Consider the following 24,243-nt stretch of genomic DNA (forward strand, 5'->3'; position numbering starts at 1 on the left):
TTGAGGGCTGTCAGTAGTTGAGCCTGAGCTGGCCATAGTGTGTGGTGTGCCTTTAGCTGAGGTTGGTGAATTTGGTTCTGCAGCAGGTAAGCTTGAAGACTTGGGACCTTGGTCAGGTGTACTTGGTTTTTCTTTGGAATTGTTGGTTGTGAATTTTGATTTTTCAGATATATTGGTGATGCTGCAGGTTGGTATAGAGGGTGGGGAATGTAAAGGCTTGGTGTCAGTGGCTCTTGGGATAACTTGGATTGGTGAATTTGGCTCTGCAGCAGGTAAACTTGAAGACTTGGGACCTTGGTTAGGTGTAATTGGTTTTTCTTTGGGATCATAGGTTGTGAATTTTGGTTTTTCAAATATATTGGTGATGTTGCAGGTTGGTGTAATGGGTGGGGAATGTAAAAGCTTGGTTTCAGTGGCTTTTGGGATGACTTGGATCCCTTCAAATCTGTATAGTCCTTCCTTAAGTAGCCCTTGAAGGAGTATCTTCTTGGACATCTGGCATTTGACATTGCAAAAATAAGGCCAGAATTCAAAAAAGACACAGTTGTCTAGTGCAAACTTAGCGACACTAACAAGGTTTTTAGAGATAGTGGGTACATGTAGTAGGTTTCTTAGTGTGAAAGGTCTGTTGGACAAAGTTGCATGCATAAATGAACTTCCAATATGCTCAATTTTCATACCTTGGCTATTACCTCCATACACTTTCTCTGTGCCTTCATAGTCTGATCCTGTGGCAAGGTTTCTTTGGTCAAATGTGATATGGTGCGAGGCTCCTGAGTCTGGATACCAGGCGGTGTCAGGGAGAGCTGATGGCAGTGAGAGGAGTGCTTGTGGATTCGCTGCTGTAGGTGACTGCATCTTTGGATCTTGGTAACGTTGCTGATTACCTGAGGCATTGTGGAATGCCATTGAAGGTGGTTGAGCTGTGTTTAAGGGTTGCAATTGAGGATTCATGAATTCTGGATTGAACCTATGGTAACATTGTATAACTGTGTGTCCTATCTTTCCACATAATTGGCACTGAGGTCTGCTACCTTGCCACCACGTAGACCTTCCAGAACATCTGAAGTAGCCTCTGCCTCGCGTTCCTCGAAATCCACCTCTGTTGTAGTGATGATAGCTTCTATCTTGTGCTTTTTCTTGTTCATCACTGCTTTGAGCTACATTTGCATGAACCAACCCTAAATCTGTCTTTCTGAATCTATCAATCAGCTCTTCTTCTGTGAGTAATTGTGACTCAAATTCGCTTTCTGTCATGTGGTCCATTCTTGCTGTAGTAACTGTAATGAATGCCCGATATTCCTCACTGAGACCTCCTAGTGCTGCTTCTATGTATTCTTCCTTGGTAAGTGGTGCTCCAAGAGCGTTCAATGCGTCTGCTACCTGATTGATTTTTGAGATATATTCAGCTGCTGAGGATCCTTGTTTCTTGAAAGTCTTCAGCTGTGTCTTCAACTGCTTAATCTTTGATTTGACTCTGGCTTCAAAATATTCATCTAACACATGCCAGATCTGATATGCATGATCATATTCAATTACTCGATTTACAAAATTCTACTCCATTGATGCAATTAACCAAGCTACCAGGCATTGATCTCACACCTCCCAGTCTATGTATTGTTGTGCTTCAATTCCATTACATCTATCTAATTCTGAGTTGAATTGCGCTGGAACCTTTCTTGGATCAAGATGATTTTGAAGCTTGTTTACCTTGATGCACGCTAGTGCCTGTTTCTTCCATGCTTTGTAGTTGTTTTCATTAAGTTTGATCGCTGAGAAAGCCGTGAAGGGATTCTGGCTGAGGAAGCTCATTGGAGCTTGTGAGATTTGTGCAGAGTTATCCATGGATCGAAGAAAGCTCTGATACCATGTCATGAAACCACTCATCCCAAAAGCTTAAGCTGATAGGAGAAGGTAACATTAATGGTTATATCTCTAACAAAGAGCACAAAATTAGAAGAATCTAGATGCCCTTTCCATTCCTCAAGATATCAACTGTGGAACCAAACATGAAAAATTAACAAAATTATTCTCACTTACTTCACACAGAAAACTGTGACATGTCATTTTGGTAACTAATAATAAAATCACAAAGCAAAACAGAAAACTTGATTCTAAATCAAATGGCATAATGTATCTCACTAATTGACTCAGCTAAGCAATCCAAATTATTTGTTCTATCAACAAATCTGAATGCACACTTTGTAGGTTACTCATTCAGTTCATTTTTCAGTTGAGAAAGAGTAAGGGCTGGTGAATGGATGCTGGTTACACACCTATTTCCTTCCATCCATGTAGAACCTTGATAATATCTTCACTCAATTCATCAATCATCATTTTTCCCAAAGCATCTCAATGGCAATATATGTAAAATGATGGTGTTGTGCAAACCAAGCAAAGTGGTGGCTCATCTCTCACAGCTAGTCCAAGTCAAGCTTGAGTTTCTCATATCTGTTCTTGAATCGTGGAATACACTGCAAAAAGAGCGAATTCTTATGGTCTTAGTTGGAAACAGAAAAAGATGAAGATGAAATGGGAGAGTGCAACGGTGACACTGGTGATGATTAACATGGTTAACATAATGGATAACGCAGACTCGTCTCTGCAGAAGTTGGTAAAACTTTTCAAGAAGATCCCGCTGCTCTGAGCTTATTTGCTTATTGCAACATATCACACCAAGATCACCATTTAATTTTAATTATTACTAGGTGGCAATTTCAAGAGCTTTAAATGGGATAGGACTTGCCATTTTTGTTCCGGCAACTAAATCTCTGGTTGAACCGTGGCATGGCTTTTGGGTGGCTTTCATTAACCGGAAACATTGGAAGCATTCTTGGCGGACCCTTGGCTGTAATTCTAGCCTCAACTTCATTTGCTGGCATACCACCTTGTTGCCCTTATCAGTGTCATAGCAGGTGTATTAGTACACCTCTTTGCTGTTGATATTGCCTTATGATCCATCCACTCCCTTCTTGCACGCCCTTGCTCTCTTCATCATGGGTTTCTTCATGAGCTGGAATGGTTCAGCAACAAACAAGTACGTACCCATATGACTCTTACCATAACAAAAAATGTTTAGTTAACATTATGAACAGTCCAATACTTGCAGAGATAATCCCAGAGAAGTCTCTTCAACTATATATGCGGTGGATAAGTTTTTTGAGGCTATATTGGCGTCAATTGCTCCTCCTATTGTTGACATTATGGCTCAGCGTAATAGAGGAAATGCTGCAGCATTGGCAAAAGCACTTTATACTGCAATCGCCTGTTGCATCTATTCAATCCTTTATTGGACGTATCCAAGGGACAGAGAGCAAGCAGGAATGATAGCCCAAATGGAATCAGAATTGCAGCCTCTGGAGAGTATTGACCTCCATGATAATGATGAGCAAGTGTTGCTGCCGCGCTACTTCAACACTCATGTATAAGAGGATCAAAATGTTCACGACAAAGGAAAATTAAACTTATGTCCCTCAAAATAGCAAAATAAATTTACTTTAATTAAACCTGTCATTATGTTAGGATTAGGAAAGTAGAAATGTTTTTTATTGTTAATAAAAGGCCAAAATCTTATTTGTTATGTATGTCTCTCTATCTCTTGCACCCATATTTACAAAGGAATTATGGTTTTAAATTTTTAATGTTCTGCTACATATCACCAAGCCTAATTCATTAAATACATATCACATTAAAAGATATATCCTGGGGTGGTGGCGCAGTTGGCTAGCGCGTAGGTCTCATAGCTTCTGAGTTATCCTGAGGTCGAGAGTTCGAGCCTCTCTCACCCCAATATGCCATTTTTTTATTTTTCCTTCATCTTAAGCTGCACATTAGTATGTCCTAACAATGGACATTCACCAATTCTGAGATCGCTTAAAAAGGCAGGTAGCCTTATGTTCTCCATCTTAGGACATCTCTTAAGCTGGGAAGGATGTAAGTGAATCACAATTCACAACTGTTGTCTATTTCTGGAAACATTGTACTCAGTAGCCCTTGATTCTTAGTTCTTTCAACTCTTTGTGAGAACGTAACTTGTCAAGCACATCTCTTTCAAGTTTCAATTTGGGAATCAACCACATCACTATCTTCATCTGATAGCCACTATAGGAATATGATTTTGCTACAGAAAAATTAATTATATAGACATATAAACTATTTTTTACCATAACGAGCCCACATATTCAAAAGAGATAACACAAGGTCAACCACGACTAATAAACCTATCAGAACATTCACACAATTTTCAACAGGAAAATTTTCAAAACAATCTGAAAAGTATTAGTATGACAGGTTATAACAGTTTTATGAGAACTCATGAAATGCAGTAAATAAACATGCTAATGAAGAGATGAAAGTTAGAACAGAGCTACTCAGTGATATATCCTGGTTCTATTCCGAAATAGAATCTACATCTAGTCCCCACCATAAAAAATGGTGGGATTTTCACTAAACGAATTCAGAATACAAATTGTCAAGATTACAAGTCACTCAGACTCTCTTAAGGCTTTTGCTAGATGCTCTCACTCACATACAAACACTCATGCCTTTTTTCTTTTACAGAAAAGTGAACACCATACACAGTAAACACATTCTGATTTTACTATTTGGATGATGATATTCTTCCCTCTCACTTTCTAATTTTCTTGCTGCTTCCAAACCTTCAACTGTATAGTTTCCAAACTTGAATGCTGCTTGAGGTGCTTGAGGTACAATTCTACCTCTTCTTAGAAGGCTCTAATGTTACATTGTTGCTGTATCCTCATCATTGGGAGACTCCTTGCTGCATTCTAATTGGCCCATGTGTCTCCTTGATCCAAAATTTCTTTTTGCTGAAACACAAATACACACACATCAAAAGCAGAAAACAATTTAACTCGGTGCAAATTCAATCCGGTGTTTGTCATCACATGATAATTAGTTTCAAAATTCAACAGACATTAAAGAATGAAAAGCCGCTTACAATTCCCAATTGGAGCCAAAAAATCTGTTACTTCACAAGAGTATGAACGTGAGTAGAAATGAGTTGAGGGTAGAAGTTGAGGAATGAGTTTCTTGGGACAGGAATACTTTGGTTACAATAGTGGGGATGTGGGTTGATGAATAACCTATCAATTTAAAATTGGAAATAGAAGTGTAAAATTTTTGTTAAGGGAGAATGAATATGATGATGTTGATGCACATATGCAGAAGATGAAGTGGGTTTGGGATATAGAGAGAGAGAAAAAAAGAGTTACCTGTTTTAAGATGTTGAGTCATTGAGAATCAGTTTCCTATCAAGTCGAATGCGGGGGATGTGGGAAATGGATGGCCAAATGTGGGGGTCCTTCCTCTCTATGCCTTCACCCAACAACGGACATTTGTCGATGTAGAGTTCCCACAAAGAGGCAGGCAGTCCTATTATGTTCTCCAGCTTAGGGCATTTGGAAATCCATAAATATCGGAGGGACTGTGACTGTGACAGCTCCAGAGATGTCAAATTTTCACATCTTTCAATTCTCAGAGACGAGATTTGGGAACGCTGGCAATGCGAAGGATGTAAGTGAATCACAGCTGTTGTCTATTTCTAATGTTTGTAGCGAGTGATGTTGTTGGTGTTGCATTGGGAATTCTACATTCTTGCAATCGTGGATGGCCAGCTCTTTCAATGAAGGGGGCAAAGAATCCCCTGGAAATGATATGGCTGTTGAGCAGTTTGAGATCTGTAAATAACTGAGAGAGGTTGGTTGGGTGTGGGTCATGGCCTCAAACACATACTCCACCTGCTGCTCTCCATTAATAGCTAGTTTCTCCAACATGGAAAGTGGTAGGTCCCGCATTCTTGCTTCCTGTTTGCCATGTATTCTTAATGAGCGTATCATGGGAGCTCTTGGCAGATAACAACCAAGCTCCTCGCATCCTTCAATCCAAAGCTCCTCCAAAGACGGAAGGAAAGTGGGCAAATCTCCTCTTAACTTGGGACAGTTATAAATACGGAGCTCCTCAAGTTTCGGAAATGGTGCATCATCATCATCATCATATTCATATGACTCCCATTCCTCCCACCAACCCATATTATAAAATTCCAGAGATTTAAGGGATCGGAAGGGTGTCTCCTGATGCTGATGAGTTCCATCACCCTTATAGAATGATCCCCCAATCTTCTTCACCATATCAAATCCTGAAATCTCCAATCTCGTTAGAGCGGGTAACTGTCCAAGTGAAGGAAGCATCCAACAATTCCCGCATCTCCTCAGCTCCAACTTAGTAATCTTGTGGTACGAAGACAGCCCTACCCAATCCGGAAACATGGTACCTCTGTAACCCCTGATGAATAGCTCCTTCAAGTCTTTGTGAGGACGTAATTTCTCAAGTATATCTTTTTCAGTGTGGGAATCACAAACCTCACTTTCTTCAAATGATGACCAACTCAAATATAAAGTATTCAGTTGTATTTTTTCATCCATCCTTGCATTCGATGCTTCACCACTATTCTTAACATTCTCTAGTTTCTCAATCCGCAGTGACCCATGAAGATGTGTTAGCTCTCCCAATTCTTCAATCCCATTCTCTTCATGTTTGCCCGCAATATAACAACTTAAAAATTGCAAATCTTTTAATCTGCTCATCTTTTTTGGCATCTCTCCTAAACCAGTGCCCTCAATATCAAGATGACGCAAATTCACAAGATTTTGCATGTTGGACGGAAGCTTTTTAAGTTTATCACAGTCTCTCAACTTCAAGGTTTGTAAATTGTAAAAGCAACTTAACGATTCGGGCAATGCCGCGATGGATGTATATGAAAGATCCAAATAACGCAAATGGATCAATTCACCAATTGAACCATGCAACAAGTTTTCATCAGCTAAAAAGAATTGAAGTGACAAAACTCGTAAGCACTTCAATTGTTCTAGTAAGTGACAGGGAACAGTTACTCTCGTAAACAATCTACCATATGTAGCCGAATTAATTTGCAACAATGTCCTCGCATGTTTTAACCTTTCGCGTACTTCTGCGATCTTCATAAACGAATCATTATCAATGTTGAGAGCATATGACAAGTGGTGAGTTTTGGTATCATGCTTTTCTGTGTTCTTGAGTTCAAAGATTCTAGAAAAGAACTTTCCACCATAAAATGTTGCTAAATCATGCATGAGGTCGTGCATCACAAATGTATTATCATCAGAGTTGGAATGTTGAAAAAATGATCTCGAAACCAAATCATCAAAATATTCACAACCAATTTCTTCCAAAGTGTTTCCACTCTTTGGTTGTAACAAAAGACCTTCTGCCATCCACAATAATGTCAATTCATCTCTATTAAATTCAAAGTCCTTCGGATACAAAGAACAATAAACAAAGCAACGCTTTAAATACGAAGGAAGGTGGAAATAACTGATTCGCAATGCAGGAAGAATCACGCTATCCTCCTCAGAGAGTTCCCAGAATTCACTATTCAAAACATCATTCCAATCCTTTTCATTATCTTTCCCTCTCAATAACCCTCCAACTGTTTGAGCTGCCAAAGGTAATCCTTTACATTTTTCAACAATTTTTCTACCAATTTCTTCTAAAGCTGAATGATCTCGGGATTCTGCAGGATCCCATGCTCGATTTGCAAACACTGACCAGCATTGATCTTCATCCAACAAACTCAAATTGTGAGCTTCATTATGTTTAGATTTCACCACAGAAGCAACTGTATCAAGACGTGTTGTTACAAGAATTTTGCCTACCTCACTTCCACATTCAAAAGGATTTAGAAAACTTTCCCAATGCTCACGATTACTGCTCCATACATCATCCAGAACAACCAAGAATTTCTTCCCTGCTAGCCCATTCCTCAAATGATTTTGAGCTGTATCTAAATCATTTGAGTAACAAGGACTACAAGTTTTCTCTATCACAGCCTTTGTCACCTTAAGAACATCAAATTCCTCCTCACCAACACAAACCCATGCCTTCACATTAAATGTTTGCTGCACCATGTCATCATTGTAAACCAATTTAGCCAAAGTAGTTTTTCCTATCCCACCCATGCCAACAATGGGAATGACAGACAGTTCACCATTGTTAACATCATCTAACAACAATTTCACTATGGTATCTCGCTCTCTGTCCCTTCCAACAAATATATCAGATTTTTTAACTAAGGAGGTTGAAGGAATCCTCCCAGACATGTTCTTGGCTGCAATCTTTTTCAGACGAAGGATATCTTTGTGTTTTGCAATATCCTCTAGTCTAGCAATGATTTCTTCAATCCTACTAACCATCTCCCTATCTTGCAAATTGAGAAAGCGAGACAAGAAGTTACCTGGTGGATCCTTCTGAGTAGCAGCTTTGGTAGCGACTTCATCCAACAAGTCATCAGCATCATACACAGCATTTTGGAGATCTTCGAGCCACCTCTTGACAGCAGAGTCAGTGATCTGCTTCTTCTCAGCATCATTCAGCACAGCTTCAACCACATTTAGAATGGTCTTCAGCCTTTGAAGCAGCTTCTGGTCAACCTTCTTTCCTCTCATCATGTTGACGATCTCAGGATCAGACAGCCGGTCAAAAAGAACATTGAGAAAAGAAGATAGAAAAGCTCCTCCAACAAGTTCAGCAGCCATGTTCACAAGAGTAAGAAAGTAAGAAAGGGAAGGAAAAGGAAGCGGTTTCTGTTTGCACTCCAAACTCAGAATTCACTCACAAACACAGAGGTTATGGAAGGGGTAGCAGTTCAGTGTAAGTACTGTAATGTGGTGCATGCTGAGATTATTATAATTAACCAATAATAATATATGTTGACTTCATATGCTTTTTGCCTTTGGTCTTCATGACAAAGTTCACGTGAAGCTTCTTGTTTTCTTTCTCCAAAGCTACAGTGAGATGCCTTTGGTCTTCATTTTTGCATTCTTAAAATGCTCCCGACAACGGATCTTTAGCTGTAAAATGTTTAACAATATCCACTTGTACATTTGTTTATTAACCCACCTACCATTCACGCTTCTCTATACCATAAAAAAATTTTCACCTTTCTCTTTTTGTTAACAGACAAGATGTAATGTGAATCCACTAGAAGTGGGGCATCTGGTTCAATGATTTCGATTAAATTAGTCTTCAACATTTTCAACTTTACCAAGTTAGCACATTTTGGTTCACAGTTAATTAGTACAGGCACGTTTCAATATCATCTTACAGTTTTACTAGATAGTTTAATATGTTTTATTAAATTGTCTGGTTTATGATATTTCTTTTTAGGATTTAGAACGATGGTGAAGGTACAAGAAAACATGGTATGTATAAAAGAAGTTCCATTTCTAATAATTTGTAAATTATAAGATAAAGAATAATGATAAACTTACCTGACCAATGACAACTTTAAATATTATTCTTCTGATTTTATCATTATATTTTTTTTTTACGACAGCTTTAATCAGTATTTGACAACATTTGTGATACAATGTAGAAATGAAAAATTATTATGCTAAAGGTTTCTACTTCTACAATACATTCCCACATTATGCTCCAGTGCTAAAAAATTAAACAACCTACTCATCAAATAAGTGTCAAATAGAAATATGCGATGGATCCTTTACAAGCTTCATAGCTCCAACTATAGAAGTGCTTCTTCTACCTCTCAAGAACAAATTAAACCATTTTGCAGAGAGTTTTGGATATCTCTTCAATTCTGGATCATTTCTATCAACGTAAGATAGGGCATAGCTTACTTTGTAACCATCCAATAACTCAAATAAATCTAAAAAAGTCCATGCAAAAAATCCCTTTATCTTTGATCCATTTCTGCGAAGAAAAAAAAGGCAGTGAAATAGAAATTAGGGAACACAAGAAGTGTATACATGGTTTTATTAATAGATTCCAAGTTGAAGGGTAAAGTTTTTGACACTAATTTTATTTGATATACATTGAATTAATAAAACATCTAAAAAAAGAAAAGGGGGGGGGGGGGCTTATTTTATAATGTCCTCTGAATACGAAAGAGCTTTTACTTTAGTATTTTATAAAGCCATCCGAATGCAAAATATTTTTTAATTTCCATGAATCAGTTCTGAAAAAAATGTTAACTCTAGTATTTCAAAAGCACAAAAATAGAAGAATCTAGATGCACTTTCCATACCTCAAGGCATCAAGTGTGGCACCAATATATCCATGCAAGTATTTGACCCTTGACTCATCTTGTAATGATGCATTGCTTGGTGTTCTTTGCCCTATCCACATGATAATGCAAAGTTGAATCTTTATCAGTAACTATACAGTATTATAAAATGCATGGATTTCAATAGAACTTAAGATGCTCACTTATCAGGATGATGAAACATAACGTATTTGTTGATCCTTGAGTAGGTATGTGAGTAACCTTCTATGTGCACCTAATGGTCATCTATGAGTTCTAGTTCGAAAATACAGAACTATTAGAAATGCCAAAGTGAAATGGATTTACCATTTTCATATATGAATATAGGAGGATGGCCATAAAGGAGCTTGAATTTATTCAATTCTTGCTGTAAACCCCATGGTGTGACAGGGTACTGATTCAGTCAAAGCATTCAAAGGCACGTTAGTTGTACAGTGAAGTGATGTAACTGGTAAAAGAAAAAGAAGAAGATTATGATATTAAGGATTGTCATGTATTGTGAATTTGTGAAAACAAAAAACTAAATGAGAGTTTGAAGCTTTCACTCTACTTCTCAAGATTCATCCCCTTCATCTTCTGGACCAATAAGCTGTGTTCAACGTTGCCCTGTAATTTGAAACCATATCTATTTCACCATCATTATCCAATGCACAATGCTGAAAAAAGTGTTTCCATGATTCTACAATGCCTGCCTTTCTCCATTGTCTTAAGCTAGACATTAGTATGTAAAATAAGATAAAAGGCTTACAACAGAATGATGATTCCTAAGGTTAAGAATGAAATACAGATGATAAAAGGTTCATCCTTCACCTGTTTAAGATTTCGAATCATCGTGAAATCTATCAACATAAATGGTGGAGATGCGGGAAATAGTAGGCCAAATGTGGCGATCCTTCCTCCGTCTACATTCACCGAACAATGGACATTCACCAATTCTGAGTTCGCTTAAAGAGGCAGGTAGCCTTATGTTATCCAACTTAAGACGGCTCTTAATTGATAATTGCCAGAGGAACTGTAACTCTGACATCATCTCAAGAGATCTCAAATTTTCACATCTTTTGATTGTCAGAAGTCTGAGATTTGGAAATGCTGGGAACATGAAGGATGTAAGTGAATCACAACTCACAACTGTTGTCTATTTCTAGAAACATTGTACCTCAGTAGCCCTTGATTCTTAGCTCCTTCAAGTCTTTGTGAGGATGTAACTTGTCAAGCACATCTCTTTCAATTTGGGAATCAACCACATCACTATCTCGGAATATGATTTTGTTACAACAACAACAACAACAACAACAACAACAAAGCCTTGTCCCACTAAGTGGGGTCGGCTACATGAATCAAACGACGCCATTGTGCTCTGTCATGTATCATGTCTACAGAGAGACCGTTTACATGTAGATCTCGTTTGACCACCTCATGGATGGTCTTCTTAGGTCTTTCTCTGCCTTTTGCCCTTTGTCCATCTTCTATCTCATCCACCCTCCTGACTGGATGTTCTATCGGTCTTCTTCTCACATGTCCAAACCACTTGAGACAAAAAATTAATGTTACAGAAAAAAAAAATTAATTATATAAACATATAAACTATTTTTTACCATAACAAGCCCACATATTCAAAAGAGATGACAAAAGGTCAACCACTAACCAAGATCAATAAATCTATCAGAACATTCACACAATTTTCAACAGGAAAATTTTCAAAACAATCTCAAAAGTACTAGTATGACAGGTTATAACAATTTTATGCGAGCTCATGAAATGCAGTAAATAAACATGCTAATAAAGAGATGAAAGTTAGAAGAGAGTTACTCAGTGATATATCCTGGTTCGAATCCAATAATGTAGAATCTAGATCCAGTTCCCACCATAGAAAATGGTGGGATTTTCACTAAACGGATTCAGAATTCAAATTGTCAAGATTACAAGTCACTCAGACTCTCTTAAGGATTTTGCTAGATGCTCTCACTCACATACAAACACTCATACCTTTTTTCTTTTACAGAAAAGTGAACACCATACACAGTAAACACATTCTGATTTTACTATTTGATGATGACATTCTTCCCTCTCATTTTCAAATTTAATTATGTCAATAAATTAATAACACTAATGCTTATATACCAACCTGTAGCACTATACTGTTAGACATAGAAAATGGAAGAGGGATGCAGATTTGAATAATTAAAAGGTGATTTTATAAAATGATCGCATGATTTGCAGAAAACATCTGCAGACAGTTATAACAATATTGTGAATGAAAATTGTAATAGAGAAGATGAACAACACGATGTATCCTGTTTCAATCCCAAAGTGGGATCTACATCCAGTCTCCACCACAACAAATGGTAGAATTTTTCACTATAAACAAATTCATGTTACAAATACCAATTCAAGCCAATACAAAAAACAAATTTCTCAAACTGCGCTATAGCTTTTTCTAGATATTCTCACATCCTGGCTCTCTTGCCTTTTTCATAATAGAAATTGATTCTCACTTTCTAAGCTCTCTCTTTCGTATTAAACAGTATAACTCATATCAGCTCTCCTAAAATAGAATGAAACGATGAAGGCATGAAAAATCTTAAGAAAAAAAAAAGATAATTGTTCAGTGTAAATAAAAATATAAAACTAAGTTTGTCCTTCCTTTTTTACTTTGAAAAGTTTGTAAGCTTTCTGCCTATTTTTGACAGGTTGCTCCAACTGTATCCATATCATTGAAGGTATTCTTGTTGCATTTTGATTGGTCTATCTGTCCTTGAAAAATTATGTTTTTCATCATCCATTTCTTCTTTTAATTTTGTACGAGGATGATGTCTTCCATGAATTCTTCCTTTGCATTGATGCAGAGACTGCACCTCATCTGATTTGTTTGGGATTCGATTTTCCTCCATCATTCTTGCCCAGATTCCTTTGGTCTCCTAATTAGGCTTAATCCAACTTTGCTTCGATTCATCTGTTGCTACACCAAAACAAACACATTGGAACAACTCATACAGTTTTTGCTTAGTGCATAGTCATCACAAGGTTAATTAATTTCTTAATTCAACAGAAGTTTATACTAAGATAGTAAACAGCATATCAAACCAACGAGGGCCACGAGCGAGGAAGCAAGCAAGAGCAACACCAATAAATGTAATGAAAGGCCTTAGATTTGGGTGAGTCAAGGGGTGGTGCAAAAGTAGCTTACAGAAATAACAATAAAAAGAAGTAAAACCGTTAATGACAAAGGCAAAAGTTGAAAGGAGAAGATTTCATCATTCTCAAGGGTTTATCCTTGAATTAACAAAACTATAACCTTCTAATAAACATTCTATGTTGTATGTAGTTTATATGTAGCATTATGGCCAAAATCCCATAACAGTAATAGCCACATAGTACTATTCAAAACTTACTCAAGAGACATGCCTCAGAATTCATTTCTTCCTTTAGTTGAGCAACACTGTTTTGAGATCACCATACCAGCCCCTCAATCTTGCTTTCAACATTATTTGCTCCAAATAACCAATTTTTACCATGCTCTCAAGTAGGGTAAAAGAAAAAAAGTAAAAAAAGCAATCTAAGAATTTTGTGGAAAATTGGAAAAAAGACACAAGATAAATTTAATGCTTGGGCTTACTTGATTATGATCACATTAAAATAGGCTGTACCATGCGCATGACGGTTGTACTTGTACATACTTCAACGTAGCAAAAGCAAAATCCTTATTCACAATGGTTACAAAAAGGTGCATGAGAAAGTACTACAAAGTAATGCAGTGCAGGATTATACCACTCTAAGAGTGGTCCAGCTTGAAGTTCCGGCCCAAGACAACAAATTTTATCTATCTATGTAGCTCTTTGTCCATGTACTCGTTACTCAACCAAAAAATAATTAGTACTCTACAACTTGAGACTTGAAAGATCATCTGCATTAAGAAAATTGAAACAAATAACTCAATTATTCTACAAGATCTTTATTTAAGCATGCCTAAAGATTTCCTATATTCATTTGTTGCAGATTTCAAACATGATACTTTGTTTATTTCTCCAGGAATCCTTTAAGTTTCAACGGAATAAAGGAAACTATAGAACAAACGTAACTTTAAATCCAAATAGAGAAGCATCCTTACAAGATTGGAGGTGCAGCACCCAAATTGCAATACACTGACAAGTCCCAGAAGAATCAATAGATGTCCCTGTACATGAACAAAGAAAGAAGAAACAATAAAAAAATAGGGTATAACAGTTAAATGAGGAGGGAAAAAAAAAGATAAAAAAGTTGACATTGTATCCTAAAAAAGGTTAACAGTTTTCCCGAAAGTACCTATTGACTAGAGTGGTGATTAAGTGTCAAAGAGGATTCGGTTTTGTATTTACAGCAAAAAGAGTACGATAAACTATTGAAATAAACGCAAGATTATGTAGGAGAGAATGAATATGATGTTTGGGGGGGGGGGGTAAGGAAAAGGGTATACGAAGGGGGATGGGAGGGAAGGGGGGAAGGGGAGGGGGAGGGGGAGGGGGAGGGGAAAGGTGGGGAGAGGGACGGCGGCGGCGAAGCTTAGAGCCGTCGCCGTTGGGAATCGCGAGGGAGAGAGGAGACGCGAGCCCCTGCCGCCGCTGACCTCGCTGCTGCACCTCGCCGCCTCGTCGCCTCGCCCGCCTCGCGGCCTCATCATGCTTCTGCTTCTTGCTTTCTGCTTTTGCATCTTGCTTCTGCTTTCTTGCTTTCCTGATTTTGCTTGTTGCTTTCTGCTTCTGCATCTTGTTGCTTCTTTCTTTCTTGCTTTCCTGATTTTGCTTCTTGCTTCTGCTTGTTGCTTTCTGCTGCTGCATCTTGCTTTTGCTTCTGCTTTCTTGCTTTCCTGCTTCTGCTTCTTGCTTTCTTGCTTCTGCTTAGAGCTGGAAGTGAGTCGAGCCAGCTCATGAGCAAGCTCGAGCTCGATAAGCTAAGTTAAGCTCAGCTCGTGAGCTGGTGAGCCAAGCTTGAGCCTAAAATTGAGCTCATAAATTAAATGAGCTGGCTTGATTATATATATATATTATAACAATCTTAATTATTTAATATTTATATTTATTTTTTACATATAATTTTAATATAAGACATAAATAAAAAAATTTATAATTTATTGATAGATAAACAATATATAAAATTAATCTTTTCAAATATTTTTTAAAATATATAAGTTATAATTTATTAATATAGAATTATAAATTATGTATTTATGTTTCTCTTATTTGAGCCAGCTCGTGAGCTCAAGCCAGCTCGTAAGTTTTTGGTGAGCCGAGCTTGAACTTAAGAAATAAGCTCGATTGTTAATGAGTCGAACCGTGAGCCAAGCTCAATTTTCGTGAACTGAGCTTGAGCTTGGTCTAGCTCAGCTCAGCTCGGCTCAATTTTCTCTTATATAATTTTGCTTATTGCTTCTTGCTTCCCGATTCTGCTTCTGTTTCTATTTTTGTTTTTAATTCTGATTTAGATTTGTTATTTTTTTATTTTATTGTTGTTGTGTTGATTGATGTTGTTATTTCTGAATTTGATTATTAGTATTTGATGGGAGTGGTGGTGGTGGTGGTGGTGGTGGTGGTGGTGGTGGTGGTGGAAGATATTTTTGTTTATAAAAAATTAAAAAGACGATTTTAATAAGAAAAAAAAAATGTTAAGGACGATTCTAAATAAAAAATTACGTTTGGACGGTTTCGATTCTAACCCTCAATGTTAGGGACCAAAAAAATACTTATCCCTAAATTTTACTATTTAGATTTTGCACTACAACAATGCTGTGCAACCAAAACTTGTGTGAGAATGAGGTGCGAAAATTATTGTTTAAAAGAGTGAAAGTAAGATAAAGGATATTCAGAAAATGAAGAAATAAAGCAGAGTTGAAGGGAGAGAAAAAAGAAAACTGAATTGTACATTTACTGAATGAGAATGAATTACAATTACAATTTTATCTCAATAAATTAATAACTTTAATGCATATATATCAACCTGTAGGACTCTGCTGCTACACATAGAAAATTGAATAGGAATGCTATAACGCAGCTAACCTATAGCGGTCATAACAGAATTACCTAACTCAGTCTAATCCTTGCTTATTACTAACATGCAAAAATAGCTGCTAGTCTGCTACCACGATCATTGCCCTAAGCACTTCATATTTGTAACATGGTAACATTCTGAATGCATCTTCATTTGTTCAAAAGAAAAAAAAAAGTTATTAGTGCTTACAATTTTACTTTATAAGAGAGAAAGAGAGACTTTATAAAATTGCAGAAAAAAATATGCATATAACTGATATTTTGAAAGAAAGCTGTAACAGAGATGAACATCAGTATGCATCCGATTCAGTCCCAAAATATGATTTACATCCAATCTCCACAAGAACAAATGGTAGAATTTTCACTATAAACAAATACCAATTTCATTGGTGTTCCTGTTACATTTTGATCTTATTTGTCCTTGCAAAATTATGTTCTACATCATCCTATTGACTAGAGTGGTGATTAAGTGTTAAAGAGGATTCGGTTTTGTGTTTACAGCAAAAAGAGTGCGATAAATTTTTGAAATAAAAGCAATATTATGTAGGAGAGAATGAATATAATGTTGGAGAAGAAGAAGTAGCTTTGGGATATAGAGAGATAGCAAAAGAGTTACCTGTTTTAAGATGTTGAGTCATTGCGAATCTGTTTCCCATCAACATAAATACCGGGGATGTGGGAAATGGATGGCCAAATGTGGGGGTCCTTCCCCTTTATGCCTTCACCCAACAACGGACATCTATAGATACTGAGTTCCCTTAAAGAGGCAGGCAGCCTTACTATGTAGTCCAGCTTAGGGCACTCTGAAATTGTTAATTCTTGGAGGGAGTGTGACTGTGACACCTCCAGAGATGTCAAATTTTCACTCCTGCTTGTTTTAAGAACCAAGAGATTTGGTTGGGTGTGGGTCATGGCCTCAAACAGAGACTCAACAAGCTGGTTTCCTTCCATTGTTAGTTGTTGCAGTGAAAGTGGCAGGTCCCGCATTCTTGCTTCCTGCTTGCCAGATATTCTTAATTCGCGTATGATGGGAGCTCTTGGCAGATAACAATCAAGCTCCTCGCATCCTTTAATCTGAAGTGTTTTCAAGGAGGGAAGGAAAGTGGGCAAATCTCCTCTTAACTTAGGACAGTACTTTATAACAAGCATCTCAAGTTGAGGAAATGGTGCATCATTATTATCATCACATGCAAATGACTCCCACTCCTCCCAGCAACCCATACGATAAAATTCCAGATATTGAAGGGATCGGAATGGTATCTCCTGATGATGATCAGTTGCATCACCCTTATAGAATTCACCACCGATCTTCGTCACCATATCACAATGTGAAATCTCCAATCTCATTAGAGAGGGTAACTGTCCAAGGGAAGGAAGCACCCAACAATTCCTGCATCCAATCAGCTGCAACTCAGTCACGTTGTGATATGAAGACTGCCCTACCCAATCCGGAAACATGGTACCTCTGTAACGCCTGATGACTAGCTTCTTCAAGTCTTTGTGAGGACATAATTTGTCAAGTACATCTTTTTCACTTTGGGAATCACAATCCTCACTTTCTTCAAATGATGACCAACTCAAATATAAAGTAGTCAGGTGTATTTTTTCATCCATCCTTGCATTCGATGCTTCACCACTATTCTTAACATTCTCTAGTTTCTCAATCCTCAATGAGCCATGAAGATGTGTTAGCTCTCTCAATTCTCCAATCCCATTCTCTTCATGTTTGCCCGCAATATAGCAACTTAAAAATTGCAAATCTTTTAATTTACTCATCTTTCTTGGCATCTCATCTAAATCAGTTAAAAAATCATCAAGATGACGCAAATTCACAAGATTTTGCATCTTGCTAGGAAGCTTTTTAAGTTTTCTACAGTTTCTCAACTTCAAGGTTTGTAAATTGTACAAACAACTTAAAGACTCAGGCAAAGTCACGATGGATGTGTATGAAAGATCCAAATAACGCAAATGGATCAATTCACCAATTGTACCATGCATCAAGTTTTCATCATCTGAAATCAAATTAAATGACAAAACTCGTAAACGCTTTAATTGTTATAGCAAGTCACAAGGAACAGTTACTCTCGTTGAGAATCCACCATATTTATCCAAATTGATTTGCAACAATGTCCTTGCATGTTTTAACCTTTCACATGCTTCTGTGATCTTCATTAGCGAATCATCATCATTGTTGTGTAAGCACATGACAAGTGGCGAGTTTTGGTATCATGCTTTGCTGCATTATTGAGTTCAAGGATACTAGAAAAGAACTTGCCACCATAGAACGTTGCTAAATTATGCATGAGATCGTGCATTACAAATGAATTCACATAAGTGTAAGAATGTTGAAAAAATGATCTTGAAACCAAATCATCAAAATATTTATAACCAGTTTCTTCCAAAGCGTTTCCACTCTTTGGTTGTAGCAAAAGACCTTCTGCCATCCACAATAATGTCAGTTCATCTCTATCAAATTCAAAGTCCTTCGGATACAAAGAACAATAAACAAAGCAACGTTTTAAATACGAAGGAAGGTGGAAATAACTGATTCTCAATGCAGGAAGAATCACGCTATCCTCCTCAGACAGTTCCCAGAATTCACTATTCAAAACATCATTCCAATCCTTTTCATTATCTTTCCCTCTCAATAACCCTCCAAGTGTTTGAACTGCCAAAGGTAATCCTTTACATTTTTTAACAATTTTTCTACCAATTTCTTCTAAAGTTGAACGATCTCGGGATTTGGCAGGATCCCATGCACGATTTGCAAACACTGACCAGCATTGTTCTTCATCCAACAAACTCAAATTGTGAGCTTCATTATGTTTAGTTTTCACTATAGAAGCAACCGTATCAAGACGGGTTGTTACAAGAATCTTGCCTGCGTGGCTTCCACATTCAAAAGGAGTTAGAAAACTTTCCCAACCCTCACGATTGCTGCTCCATACATCATCCAGAACTACTATGAATTTTTTCCCCGCTATCACATTCTTCAAATGATTTTGAGTTGTATCTAAATCATTTGAGTAACAAGGACTGCAAACCCATGCCAACGATGGGAATGACAGACATGCCTTTGTCACCTTAAGAACGTCAAATACCTCCTCTCCAACACAAACCCATGCCTTCACATCAAATTTTTGCTGCACCATGTCATCATTGTAAATCAATTTAGCCAAAGTAGTTTTTCCTATCCCACCCATGCCAACGATGGGAATGACGACAGTTCACCATTGTTGACATCATCTAACAACAATTTCACTATGGTATCTCGCTGTTTGTCCCTTCCAACAAATATATCAGATTTTTTAACCAGTGAGGTTGATGGAATCCTCCCAGACATGTTCTTGGCTGCAATGTTTTCTAGACGAAGGATATCTTTGTGTTTTGCAATATCTTCTAGTCTAGCAATGATTTCTTCAATCCTACTAACGATCTCCCTATCTTGCAACTTGAGAAAGCGAGACAGGAAGTTACCTGGATCTTTCTGAGTGGCAGCTTTGGTGGCAACTTCATCCAACAAGTCATCAGCATCATAGACAGCATCTTGGAGATTTTCGAGCCACCTCTTGACAGCAGGGTCAGTGATCTGTTTCTTCTCAGCATCATTCAGCACAGCTTCAACCACGTTCAGAATGTTCTCCAGCCTTTGAAGCAGCCTCTGGTCAACCTTCTTTCCTCGTATCATGTTGATGATCTCATGATCGGACAGCCGGTCAAAAAGAACATTGAGAAAAGAAGAGAGAAAAGCTCCTCCAACAAGTTCAGCAGCCATGTTCACAACAGCAAGAAAGTAAGAAAGGTAAGGAAAGGGAAGTGGTTTCTGTTTGCACTCCAAACTCAGAATTCTCTCACAAAGACAGAGTTTGGAAGTGGTAGCGGTTAAGTGAAGTATTATTGTAATGTTTTGCAGGCTGAGATTATTATAATTAACCAATAATAATGTATGTTGTAGAGTTTGGAAAAATACTATTTAATTAAAATGATGAATAAATATTATTAAAGTATTATAAATTGTTTATGTGATTATGTTTGCCTTTTTTTTTTGTCAGGGGATTATGTTATGCTTGAATGGAGGAAAATAATTTTGTAAACCTGGCCCAAATAATTCATACATTATGGTCCATCAAAATTAAGCCGAGACCGATCAAGCCCATGAACCAAATATGAGGAATTAAATAAATGAACCCAAGAGACACAAGCCTCGTATGGTTACCTACTCCCACTCTTGGTTACTTGAACTCTAAATTCATTTCAATTAATTTCATTAAAACTTCTGCCGAAAGTCAAAAGTCATCTCTCTTCTTTCTTCTCTCATCTCTCTTCATTTCGGTCACCTCACTCACTCAATAAAAAAGAAAGAAAGAAAAGAAAAGTGCAGAGGTTATGGAGTATCGAAGGAAAAAAGTTTGTTGCTAAATCCAATCAAGAAGGAAGGGCTACAACTAAGAAGCTAGTGACATACGACCAGACCATATCAAAAAATATCTCCTTCATTTGTGTTACACCAAGGAACTAAAAAGAAAATTACAAAGTCTCAAGCATAGAACAAACAATATGGAAAATGTGAGGTCAACCATGGTTAGAAGCTCATTAACGCTCAAAATAAAAACTTGGAGCCAAAGCAATGCTCTAGGGTCAAGATTGAAGAAGTTTGAAGAAAAAGGATGGGAGAGAATAGGTGAGTTGCATCCAACAGATTTGGATTTCTCTTTCTTCTCTGATGAAGCCGCTGCAAGTCTCTGATGATGGAGAAGAAGACAGTGTTAGGGTTGAACCTGATTCAACGAAGCTTCACTCTTCTATAATAAAGGTAAACGGCCAAGGGTTGAAGGTAAGGAGAATAAGTAAAAAGTACAGAGTTCTTTTCTCATAGCTACCTAAGTTGTTTGAGTTCTTTTCCTTCATATTGTTTATTTAGTATTTTCTTTTTCTCAGTTTAATCTGTCTGAGTCTCATTGAAAAAGGCAAACATGGTGAGGTTTGTAAGAAAAAACCAATGAGAGATAAAATGCAGTGAGTTAAACTAGGAGAAAAAGTCATAAGATGTCTCAGGTTTAGGTTTTCTTTATACATCTTAATTTTTTGTTTCATGATCCTGTGGCCATTCTTTGTGATGGTTTCAGTGGCTAAGAGAAGGGGGGTTGAATCTTAGCCCCTTTTTTGCTTGCTGACACTTGCTGGACTTAGAGAAAGCTTTTCTGTTTTTAGCTCGTCCTTAGTCACGAGACATTTTCATTTTGTCTCGTTATTTGACACGAGACATTTTTTATTTTTCATCTTGAACAGTAAAAACAGAATTGAAGTAGGAAGAGAGAGAAGATGACACCCAGATATATCCTGGTTCAGCTGCTAAGTGCAGTGCAGCCTACATCCAGTCTCCATCACAACAATGATGGAATTTCACTATAATCATCCAGATTACAACTTGTAAAGTGCTAACCCAACTTACAAGGGGATTCCCACAGAATCATGAAACACAACACAGATGTACAAAGGAACTCTAAGACATCTATGACTTTTTCTTTTAATTTTGCACTCTCTGCCTTTTTCCGCTCTATGGCTTTTTCATACAAACCTCACTGTTTGCCTTTTTCCATGAGACTCAAGACATGACAAAATTAAACAGAAAAATACTAAACAGAAAACATTGAAGGAGAAGAGAACTGCTAGCTTAGGTAGCTCTGAGAACTCTGTGCCTTGCACTCTCAAATCTTACTCCTTGAATCAAACCATGACTGTTCACCTCTTTTATAGAGAAGTGAAGCCTTCACAGTTGAAACACCAACCCGAGCTCAGCTTCTTTTCCTTCAACAAAAACCGGTTTGGCCATACAGAGAGAAGAGGTAACTCATGCAAGAACCAACATGCAAATACCTCTAGTCCTTCCTTGTTCATCACTCTTCATCAATCCGAGCGCTCCATCCTTGGCTTCCTCTCCAAGATGGATTTCTGGCCCTTGATGCTTCATGATGACCATGACTTCATCTGCTTCAATCTCTGCCTTCAACCATCACTTCGCCACTCTAGCTACTCCCTGTGGTGGTTGAGCAGAATCAAAGACAAGCCATGCCTCCAAGGATCTTCCCTACTGGCCGAATCTTCTTCCTTCTTTTTGTGTATGAAGGATCCGAGATTACCTCACCAAATCTTACCAGATTAGGTGATAATCTCAGCCACTGCATACTTTTCTTTTTCTTTTTCGTGCCATCAACTCGATGGTCTTTAGCCTTGCTTTGCTTTCCTTTTGGTAGCTCCAACTAGCTTCCATGGCTTCCTGTGTAATAACCGAAGAGAAGAAGCAAAGGTGAGAGAGAGGAGAGAGAAAGTTTGAACTCAAACTAATGGGTAATAACAAAGTGAAATTAAAGTCCCACTTCCCTAGCTTAGAGTAGCGTGTATCATTATGATCACCATCATGTCAATCACACTTTCTTTCTCATGTTCCCCATGCTAGTTTAATTAAATTTCAAATCCTTCAAAAAGTGAATTGGAATCCGTTGGAAGCATTAAGGCTTTGCTTTATGGATTCGGGTAAAGCATGGAAGCATTCATTAATTTTGGGCTTGGTACCAATAAGTTTCATTTTGGCCCAACTAAAAGCGTTTGCTTTCCTGGTAAGTTTGAATCAATTATTGAGCACATAAGAAAGCATTCACTTGGGCTTGCATCAATAACATTCATTCTGGCCCAAATAATAATTCAGCTTCATAGCATGAGAAGCATATAGCAAGGCTTAATTGGGCTTAAATCAGAATTTCATTTTCGGCCCAAATAAAACCTGCATTACAAAATTAATTTAATCAATTTTAAATCCAAAATTAATTTTGCAATTAATCATATTAATAATGTTTAGTCATCACAAATATTAATTTAGAGTTTTCCAAACTCATCACTTTGCAAGTTAGGTTAGCACTTTGTTGTTGAAAGCTAGATTGAGGTCTAGTCAAATTCGGATTGGGTTAGAATCTGGATTTATCCCATATAGGATCAGGTAGATCCTAGAGAAAACATTGGTGTATGTAATGTGTTGAAAAGTTAGTGAAATCCTGTCACTGTTATGATGGAGATTAGATGTAGACTACATTGTACTAAGTAGTTGAATTAGGATACACCTGAATGTTACTTAGTCTCTATTTCACTTCTATTTCTGTCACTTAGGAGACAAAATAAAAAAGTCTCTCAACTCGCTACGAGACAAAAGTAAAATATCTTATATGTTTTCTTGAAAAGGAAAAAGTTTTAATCAACAGAAAAAGAAATTAAAATTCAACACCCATTCTCTTAGCCACTTATAACCATAACTTCATTTGCTTTATCCCTTTGGTCTTCATGACAAAGTTAATGCGAAGCTTCTTATTGTCTTTCTCCGAAGCTGTGAGATGCTTTTGGTTTCTTTGGTCTTCAGCATTCCATTTTTTAAATGATCCTTACAACAAATGATTATGTGGAAAATGTTTAACTGGCTTGTTTGAGTGAGCTTTTAAAAAAATATCTTTTTTCGAGTTATCTTTTTTTAAAAGATCTTATGGAAAAGTAAAAGTAATTTTATGTTTGAGTATCTCATGCAAAAAGATCTTTTTATCTATCAATTATGTTTGGGTGTAAGAATACAAAAGTACTTATTTATTTATTTATTACATGAAAAATATTTTTATAAAAAAATATTTTAAAAAAACTAAAAAAGATGTAAATTACAGCTTCTCAAAAAAGATGTTTTTTATTTTTGTGGTGTTTTTACTTTTACTACTAAAAATTTGTCAAACATGCTAAAAAATAAAAAAATCTTTTTTCATTGAAAAGAAGATATTTTTTATCAAAATAATGGCGCCCAAACAAGCACAATATCAGCGTTGTCAAAATCGGATCGGACCGGCCAATTTGACCGGAAAATCGGTAAACCAGACTCTAAACTGATCCGATCTGTTAATTAAACCGAACAAGGAACCCCCTGTCCTCAATGTAAAAAAGAACAAGTCACAACCACCAAGCTGTCACAATTCTAATTAGTATATTTACACATTATTTTATATATAGATATCTTTTATCAAATATATTTTTATTTAACAACAATTATAAATTCACTTATTTTTTAATAAATACTTG

General features: G+C 37.0%; 5 protein-coding genes, 1 long non-coding RNA gene and 1 other non-coding gene across 9 annotated transcripts in view; 1 reads left to right on the plus strand and 6 right to left on the minus strand.

The window, feature by feature from the left end:
• LOC112720405 (putative disease resistance RPP13-like protein 1) overlaps nt 1–10,515 on the minus strand; it is a 28,968-nt gene extending 18,453 nt beyond the window's left edge. Inside the window, exons 1-2 of the mRNA XM_072206168.1 lie at nt 10,424–10,515; nt 10,100–10,190 (exon numbers count right to left, since the gene is read on the minus strand). The gene's annotated coding sequence lies outside the window, so the exon portion shown is untranslated. The remainder of the gene's footprint in view (nt 1–10,099; nt 10,191–10,423) is intronic.
• TRNAM-CAU (transfer RNA methionine (anticodon CAU)) lies at nt 3,705–3,789 on the plus strand. The gene is given in 2 exon segments: nt 3,705–3,742; nt 3,754–3,789. It is a non-coding gene; the product is annotated as a tRNA-Met (tRNA).
• LOC112755913 (putative disease resistance RPP13-like protein 1) lies at nt 4,342–8,718 on the minus strand. Of its 2 annotated transcripts, XM_025804251.3 has the most exons (3): nt 5,235–8,718; nt 4,961–5,105; nt 4,342–4,829 (listed from the first exon to the last, which is right to left on the minus strand). In XM_025804251.3, exon 1 carries the CDS (start codon nt 8,589–8,591, stop codon nt 5,490–5,492), a length of 3,102 nt encoding a protein of 1,033 aa, XP_025660036.1. In that variant the 5' UTR covers nt 8,592–8,718; the 3' UTR covers nt 4,342–4,829; nt 4,961–5,105; nt 5,235–5,489. The 2 variants fall into 2 exon arrangements, with proteins under 2 accessions (XP_025660036.1, XP_025660043.1); XM_025804258.3 differs by lacking the exon at nt 4,961–5,105.
• A 1,892-nt stretch (nt 10,516–12,407) lies between the features above and the next one.
• On the minus strand, nt 12,408–14,952 carry LOC112755928 (uncharacterized). Of its 2 annotated transcripts, XR_003179108.3 has the most exons (6): nt 14,420–14,952; nt 14,226–14,291; nt 13,886–14,021; nt 13,734–13,793; nt 13,510–13,635; nt 12,408–13,076 (listed from the first exon to the last, which is right to left on the minus strand). It is a non-coding gene; the product is annotated as an uncharacterized lncRNA (long non-coding RNA). The 2 variants fall into 2 exon arrangements; XR_003179107.3 differs by lacking the exon at nt 14,420–14,952 and having other exon boundaries at nt 14,226–14,366.
• Nucleotides 14,953–16,758: 1,806 nt separating this feature from the next.
• Nucleotides 16,759–18,135, minus strand: LOC112729525 (putative disease resistance RPP13-like protein 1). Its single transcript, XM_025779702.1, has one exon. The coding sequence runs from the start codon at nt 18,133–18,135 to the stop codon at nt 16,759–16,761; it is 1,377 nt and encodes a 458-aa protein (XP_025635487.1).
• A 173-nt stretch (nt 18,136–18,308) lies between these two features.
• On the minus strand, nt 18,309–19,289 carry LOC112729534 (putative disease resistance RPP13-like protein 1). The gene has a single exon (XM_025779711.1). The coding sequence runs from the start codon at nt 19,287–19,289 to the stop codon at nt 18,309–18,311; it is 981 nt and encodes a 326-aa protein (XP_025635496.1).
• A 38-nt stretch (nt 19,290–19,327) lies between these two features.
• On the minus strand, nt 19,328–19,912 carry LOC140177574 (putative disease resistance RPP13-like protein 1). The gene has a single exon (XM_072210701.1). It carries the CDS (start codon nt 19,910–19,912, stop codon nt 19,328–19,330), a length of 585 nt encoding a protein of 194 aa, XP_072066802.1.
• Between the last annotated feature and the right edge of the window lie 4,331 nt (nt 19,913–24,243).

The sequence above is a fragment of the Arachis hypogaea genome, chromosome 2 (assembly GCF_003086295.3).
Source record: "Arachis hypogaea cultivar Tifrunner chromosome 2, arahy.Tifrunner.gnm2.J5K5, whole genome shotgun sequence".
Lineage (NCBI taxonomy): Eukaryota > Viridiplantae > Streptophyta > Magnoliopsida > Fabales > Fabaceae > Arachis > Arachis hypogaea.